Raw genomic sequence first — 8,140 nt, forward strand, 5'->3', positions numbered from 1 at the left:
CGACCCCCTACTGCCCCTGTGAGAACACCCACAGACCACCACCACGACCCCCTACTGCCCCCGTGATAACACCCACAGACCACCACCACGACCCCCTACTGCCCCTGTGAGAACACCCACAGACTACCACCACGACCCCCTACTGCCCCTGTGAGAACACCCACAGACCACCACCACCACCCCCTACTGCCCCTGTGAGAACACACACAGACTACCACCACGACCCCCTACTGCCCCCGTGAGAACACCCACAGACCACCACCACGACCCCCTACTGCCCCTGTGAGAACACCCACAGACTACCACCACGACCCCCTACTGCCCCTATGAGAACACCCACAGACCACCACCACGACCCCCTACTGCCCCTGTGAGAACACACACAGACCACCACCACGACCCCCTACTGCCTCCGTGAGAACACCCACAGACCACCACCACGACCCCCTACTGCCCCGTGAGAACACACACAGACTACCACCACGACCCCCTACTGCCTCCGTGAGAACACCCACAGACCACCACCACGACCCCCTACTGCCCCGTGAGAACACACACAGACTACCACCACGACCCCCTACTGCCCCGTGAGAACACCTACAGACCACCACCACGACCCCCTACTGCCCCCGTGATAACACCCACAGACCACCACCACGACCCCCTACTGCCCCGTGAGAACACCCACAGACCACCACCACGACCCCCTACTGCCCCTGTGAGAACACACACAGACCACAACCACCACGACCCCCTACTGCCCCTGTGAGAACACCCACAGACCACCACCAGCACCGACAGCTGCCCTTACAGCTGCCCCGCTTCGTTAGGGCGTTCGCTCGCTGTGCAGGCAGGAGGGGTGAGCAGGCACGGCCCTGTAATTGCTCCACTGCTGCCGGAAAGACCTCCACGAAAGATAAATGTGTGTGTGTGTGTGGCCTACTCTTCTGTTAGTGTGTGTGTGGCCTACCCTTCTGCTAGTGTGTGTGACCTCTTCTGTTTGTGTGTGGCCTACTCTTCTGTTAGTGTGTGTGTGTGGCCTACTCTTCTGCTAGTGTGTGTGTGTGTGGCCTACTCTTCTGTTAGTGTGTGTGTGGCCTACCCTTCTGCTAGTGTGTGTGACCTCTTCTGTTTGTGTGTGGCCTACTCTTCTGTTAGTGTGTGTGTGTGTGGCCTACTCTTCTGTTAGTGTGTGTGACCTCTTCTGTTTGTGTGTGGCCTACTCTTCTGTTAGTGTGTGTGTGTGTGGCCTACTCTTCTGCTAGTGTGTGTGTGTGTGGCCTACTCTTCTGTTAGTGTGTGTGTGGCCTACCCTTCTGCTCGTGTGTGTGTGGCCTACTCTTATGTTAGTGTGTGTGTGGCCTACTCTTCTGCTCGTGTGTGTGTGTGTGGCCTACCCTTCTGCTAGTGTGTGTGTGACCTACCCTTCTGCTAGTGTGTTTGTGGCCTACCCTTCTGCTAGTGTGTGTGTGGCCTACTCTTCTGCTCGTGTGTGTGTGTGTGGCCTAGCCTTCTGCTAGTGTGTGTGTGACCTACCCTTCTGCTAGTGTGTTTGTGGCCTACTCTTCTGCTAGTGTGTGTGTGGCCTTCTCTTCTGTTAGTGTGTGTGTGGCCTACTCTTCTGCTAGTGTGTATGTGGCCTACTCTTCTGCTAGTGTGTGTGTGGCCTACTCTTCTGCTCGTGTGTGTGTGTGTGGCCTACCCTTCTGCTAGTGTGTGTGTGACCTACCCTTCTGCTAGTGTGTTTGTGGCCTACCCTTCTGCTAGTGTGTGTGTGACCTACTCTTCTGTTAGTGTGTGTGTGGCCTTCTCTTCTGTTAGTGTGTGTGTGGCCTTCTCTTCTGTTAGTGTGTGTGTGGCCTACTCTTCTGCTAGTGTGTGTGTGGCCTACTCTTCTGCTAGTGTGTGTGTGGCCTACCCTTTTGCTAGTGTATGTGTGTGGCCTACTCTTCTGCTAGTGTGTGTGTGTGACCTACCCTTCTGCACTGGCCAGATGTCTTGGAAGACGTGGGAGTCCCCCATGCTTTCCGTTTACAAACGTGCACGTTATTTATATCTCTGGAATGAGATCTATTTCGGCAGGATTAATGCTTATGCGCAGACAAGGTGAAGGTAGTGGTTGGTGGTGATGATGATGGCAAAGAAGATGCTACCCCCCCCCCCTCAAGACATCAGCAGCTCAGGTTGAAATGAGTATCTGGTGTGATTTGTAAAACATCAGCACTGGGAAGGCAAAGCAGATGGGTGTGATATTGGCCAGACCACTCAGTCGAACGCCTGCGCCTTGCCAATATTAAGAGGTGTCCGATCACAATTGTCTCTAGAGTAGGACGCTACACAGGGGATCTTTGTCTCCTGTAAATTTGTTTTAGTACTTGTCTACACGGGGAGCGGTGGTGCAGTGGTTAGCGCACTGCGCGACAAACCTGGCTCCCTGAGTTTGATTCCCTCTTATGGTCAACACCAGTGACGATTCTCTGAACTGGTCATGGGCCTCCCATAGGTCGACTCAGCCTCAAATTAGTGCCTGGTGAGGTGTGTAAATATCGCCACTGGGGAGACAGGCGTGGTGCTGGCCACCCACCCCCTCGTGTACCGTGCCGGCCATTCATAGCTACTCGCTAACAGCACTTGCCCCAAAAGTATGTTGAGGCTATTAAGGGGATCTATAGCTCTGCATGTGCATGAGTGGATTCACAAGTGTGTGAGATGGGTTGGTCTGTTGGAGGGGATAGCATCATTGTCAGGATGTCCTCAGCTCATTCACCTTGCACCTGTGGCACAATCTTGCATATATGGAGTAGGTAATAGGACTCAGATTGTAATAGAGGGTGATGGAACAATAACGTTCGCTCGGTAGAACTGCAAATAATATTCATTATTAAAGTACACTGAATAATTAAGTTACATCCATTGTTTTCCAGGTGATGATTGGCTGAGCAGGGTCCTAACCCTAACCCATCGTGCCTGGCGAATTGGTGCCGTGCATTCAACATGAATTAGGGCGAAATATCTTCCCAGAAATTCTGCCCGCCGGCTGTTCCAGAGTTATAAAACAAAGTTTGCATGGACCGGGCTACCACCGTGTTGTCTTGCAATGCAATTTGCATTTTACGTATACTGCAAGTTAGTCTGAAAACAAACTAAACTAGTTTACATTTATACTATAATCTGAAAGGAAATACTGTCATGAAGCGACATGCATAGGAGCACAGGAGAATTGGTTGTAAAGAATACAAGTTAAACCTACCGGAATGACATTTAAGCGAAACATCATTCAGGAAAGGAACACAGAGGGCAATAACAACCACCGTTCACCACTAAGCGTCAGTGACGTATCCACAGTGCTCGTGCCAGGCTAGGTGCACAATACGCAGCAGCACAATTTTGACAAGCCTGAGCACACTGAAAGCGGTTACTTTAACCCATTGATATTTGATATAAACCAATGCAAACACAGGGACAAAGCCGATCCTGCTTCGTAGGTCTGCGTGTGCGCGTAGAACGTATGTCACTTCACGTCACATTTACAAATACCGTTATGAGTAATTTCATTTAAGCTTGGAGGCACTTTTTCAATCAATCAGATGTGACACCTTCCCTCCCTAGCTGAGGGTGCTTGTTCACAAAACTGTCAACGTCTTTATGACACTGGGACAAATAACTTGGGGCATTTTGTGCCTTTTTTATTTCGAGGGATTTTGCATGCGTGTGTGTGTGTCTTCACAAACGTGCGAGTCTCGATCTGTTGTTTATTCGCTTGCAACCTTCTGCTCACGTTAATAAAAGCGAACGCGGTCTTTCGGCTTTGCTGAATGATTCATATCCCCCACCCGGCATTGCGTCTGACCTCAGGCAACCCCTCGCTGAGCAACGTTCCGAGAATCCCCGGCAACAAATTGGACAATGAGATTGAAGTGCGGGTCCCTCTAGGAGAGCAGAACGAGAGGGTGCAAGGTAATGAGTCCCGAGTCCTGGATTTAGAGACTCCTACATTTTGCGCAAACCGATTTGTATTGGTTATACATATACAGAGGCACACGCACGTTAACACTCTCATAGGCATGCTCGCTACGGGAGCATTTTGTAAATTGAAATCGCGGTCACCTTACACCAGTTGCTATCTGTTTTATTTTCTCAAATTAAAACATTTCATTTTCTCGGGAGGTAGAGACGTCGTTCGCGTTAGCAATCTGGTTTTACATGCGGGCCGAATAAATCCACTTAATTACCGTGCTACCCTTCTGTGCATTACAAATAAAAATACATCTTGTTACTACCATGGCAGTGGTGCACAAGTGCAAATAATAATTCGACAGATTTGTCAATAGCACTGCCCTAAAAAGATCATTAAAAATGTTTAAATAATAATGTGACGTGTTGGGCAATTTCCCTTCTTCATCGCAGCGGAGAAGGGCCATGTCGGAATTGTCAACCTATTATGCGTCGATTTGTTTCCCTGAAAGGGCAGTGTTATTGACGAATGTGTAGTCTTGTAATACGGTACAATACTGCGCAGAAGTTATCAAAACGGACACTGGCTGAAAATTCCATGAAAGACCTCGGCACTTTTATTTACGGCGATAAGAGGGTAAAAAAGCTTTATTTTCCAGACAACAGTGCAATGAAATGTACAAAGGAAACGTGCGTTTCCTTTGTACATTTCCCATCTCCATTTCCGAGCGGTGAACAAGACGCCAGAATGTGTTTCCACGATCTATTAGGGCTGCTCTGAATTGTCGAGTCCAGCGAGCGGGGCAACACAACATGAATAAGTGACGTTAACAAAGGAAAAGCCAGCGCAATTTACTGATAAGGCCATGCAGGGCAGCATGTTCCAACCACGGGCAGGCTGCTGTTGATTCAATATAAATACTCACTTCTCATTATTTGATTTTGTTGACTGTTGTTTGTGCTCTTAACAAGCCCCTAGGGGTCTCCAGAAGACAAATTGATTTTCGTCCCTTCAATTTCTATATTTACCGAAGGTGAAACGCAATGGGAATTAGAGCAAACCGCGTTCGTTTGTAAAATAAATAAATATCAAGCCACTGCTGCGTGTTTTTTGTTGTTCCTTCGCTGCAATTTTAGATACGAAAAGCACAATTCGGGAGAAAGAAATAGAACAGAATCTCAATAAACGTGCACCGTCAGATGTTTTATTCATAGGAAGGGTCGACACGTGCTACTCTTGTGGACAGGTTACAAGGCCGTGTTTAGGGAAGTCGACGACCACAATTCCTGGGCCGGTCAATCAGCCGGGCACGCACGCCACTTGTGGCTCCTTTGTTTACTGCTGGGCTCGAGCTAATGGCCAAGGCGCGTATTGGGACTTCCGTTTCCATCGTAACGGAGCTCATCGCTTCGATCGCCTCCTCTCGCTGCGCAAATTACACATTACTTAAATTGGCTCGGGTCGCCACGACGTGTCACCCTGAGCTGTGGTCAGCTTTAAATGAGTCTAAGGTCAGGTGTTTGTAAACCTGAAAAAACAATAGATTTAAGTGCCAACTCCGCTGTTGTTCATTCCCTTATTTTCTGTGCATTGCATTGGCAAGAAACGATTGCAATCCTAGCAGCATTTTGCTGTTTTGGCTAAGGGGGAGAATGTTAATAGAGCACCAATTTGTTTTATGTTGCGGCTTTGGTAAGGACTCCTCCCTAAGCCACCATCACCTATCTCGACCCTGGCAAACATGCGTTTACAGAAGAGCAGTGTGCATCGTAATAAAATATAAGTTCACAACAAAAAAACAGCTGTGACAACACCGATATAATTAAATGTAAGAAAAAAATCATTATGAATTTCATCACACCACATAATATGATGCAATTAAAAGCTCTGTTTCCCAATGTAATTGAATTTACACACTCAGTTGCCAAGGCACTGCAGCGCTGGCAAATCTTCACTCGTGAAAAGTCATTACACATTTGGAAAGCAGTTGACAGGACCGAGGCTAACACTCCCTTGGGATACAAATGTTTAGGAGCATACCCGCCCAGTATTAAGAAGAGCTGAGCTGGTGGTTTAAACCTCAGTATGGCTTGTTGGGAGGATATCTTGACAGCGATATGCCACGCCGCCACGTTTTTTCACTAATCTATGTGAGATGGTCCAAGGGGATGATGGGGCCCCACACACGAGGCTCAACTGTCGAATAAGGCGATTGGCAGCGTAGGTTGCAGTGTAATTAACACTGCGACATTCTCTCCGATGTGTGTTTTTTTGGGGCTTGCCGCATTGTTGATGGGCAGGATATTCCGACTTCGCTCCACACGCTGGGAGCTGTTCCAGGAACTGAATGCCTGCGCGTAGCAATTCAGTTCCCGAAGAAGCTCCCAGCACGCGAACGATCGACATCATCCCGAACGAAACGGCACAATCCGAAAACACACGAGAGAGAGAGTTATACCGCCACAACCGATGCAAGTGCGGTGATAACCAGGGCTTGATTTCTCGTGAAATATTTTCCAGGGCCCTCTGCCAACTCCCTTTCACTACCCCCCGTTTCTAACTTGGCGTAGGGGGGGGGTGTAGGAATTATTTCCGCAGCTCGACTCCCAAAAGCAGCTGGGGCTGAAATTAATCTCCAAGAATATAACCCTCACCCCACCTCCCCCCCCCCCCCTCTGCATTGTCCGTGGCAGAGGCCGAGCAAAACCACATCCCAGAAGCGAGGCGCAAGGGGGCTGCTGCTGCTGCTGCCGCCGCCCTGGGCGACGGCTCCGTCTCTGCAAGCGGCTCACGCGACGGTCCGACCGCCTCCAGCGGCGGTGGCGGCGTGGCCGGCGGAGTCGCCTGGGGGCTGGCGGTGTCCGCCGTCTCGTCGGCCGCTCTCGCCGTCCTCCTCTACCTCAACCGCAAGAACCGCTGGCTCAACCTGCCCTGCTCCTTGGCCAAGGTGAAACGCGCGGCCACGAAATACGAGCGTGGTGGTGGTGGTGGGGGGTGGTCAGAAATGCCCCGCGGCACTCACGTGCTCGTGGCACGACGGAGTTTGTCCGGGAAGCCCCAAGTGTCGTCGTGACGGTGGCTTCAACCTGAGCTGCGCTACGAGACGGCGTCACGAGTAAAATGGTTGTCCCAATCACCCCTCCGCCGCCCTCACCTCCGATTAGCACGGTTGGCTACGTACGGTGCGAAAGAAGTTCAACACGCACGACGTACGTACCTAGGCGGCACGCATGAAGTGCGATGTCATTGCCTTGGCCGAAAAGGCTTTCTCCGTTACCGCCGGTGCTTTGTCAGCACATTTTGGGCATCCCTGTTGGTCAATTTGCCCAGATGGACGGACAGAGCCCATGACCTGAGTTGTAAAGCGATTATCAACATTATAATGCAGCAGCATCATCAAACTGAGTTTCATTTCCAGTCACGGCTATTTGAGTGGCGTCCAAACCGGATCTTGGGCGGCTCTGCGAGTGGTGAAACCGGACACATTTTACTACCTCCATGCCTACAATCCATAAAGGATATTTTGTACAATTTTTGCTGTACTGTACTGCATCGAGGAGCAGCAGTGTGTCTCAGAGAAGTGAAAGCCAGCCCAGCATGCTGCTGGAAAAAAAGTCTAGGAGACCTAGAGGCAGATGGCCCACGTCTGATTTTATTTGGCTTTTAAACAAAGCTTTGATTTATTACCATAATCCACCAAGGTAGTGCATAATCCATTTTGAGCAGTTTTGAGAAAGCTATAGTTTTATATTGTGTATATATGATAAATTATGTTAACTGGGGAATGCATTTGTCTAAATGCATCGAATGCAATTGTCATTGAAAAGTTTCAATTATCCTTGCATTTTTACGTACATTTACAGACCTTTTATGAATGACCTGTTAGGTTCCCACACTTTGCTGGTCAGCTTGGATTGAAGGTGGGGGAATAGTTGTTGGCAGCATAGACCAGTACAAGAAGATATTTTACTGAACTGCCCCCTGCTGACAACGCAGCAGCCTACAGCACCTGTTTTATGCAATGCGGTCACTCATCTACGCGCTAACCAGGCTCAGCTTCCGAGGTCTGACGAGGTCGTGCATACCTACATCATAAACCCTACTGAAAGCATACTCCTGGCTTACCGCTGCACCCAGACAACGATGAATTCACTACCCGCGGCAATGACCTTTCCACTTCTCCTC

General features: G+C 49.6%; 1 protein-coding gene across 5 annotated transcripts in view; it reads left to right on the top strand.

Annotated features, from left to right (window-relative positions):
- LOC116947366 (cysteine-rich motor neuron 1 protein-like) overlaps positions 1 to 8,140 on the top strand; it is a 55,288-nt gene that overhangs the window by 42,213 nt on the left and 4,935 nt on the right. For 4 of the 5 annotated variants that reach the window (XM_032963010.2, XM_032963011.2, XM_032963013.2 and 1 more), the window contains exons 10-11: positions 3,856 to 3,957; positions 6,649 to 6,902. In XM_032963010.2, coding sequence (XP_032818901.1) covers positions 3,856 to 3,957; positions 6,649 to 6,902 — 356 coding nt within the window. The remainder of the gene's footprint in view (positions 1 to 3,855; positions 3,958 to 6,648; positions 6,903 to 8,140) is intronic. The other variant, XM_032963014.2, reaches the window with a different exon arrangement.

Source organism: Petromyzon marinus, chromosome 29 (assembly GCF_048934315.1).
Source record: "Petromyzon marinus isolate PM22_M1 ecotype Great Lakes invasive population chromosome 29, UKy_Petmar_22M1.pri1.0, whole genome shotgun sequence".
Classification (NCBI taxonomy): domain Eukaryota; kingdom Metazoa; phylum Chordata; class Hyperoartia; order Petromyzontiformes; family Petromyzontidae; genus Petromyzon; species Petromyzon marinus.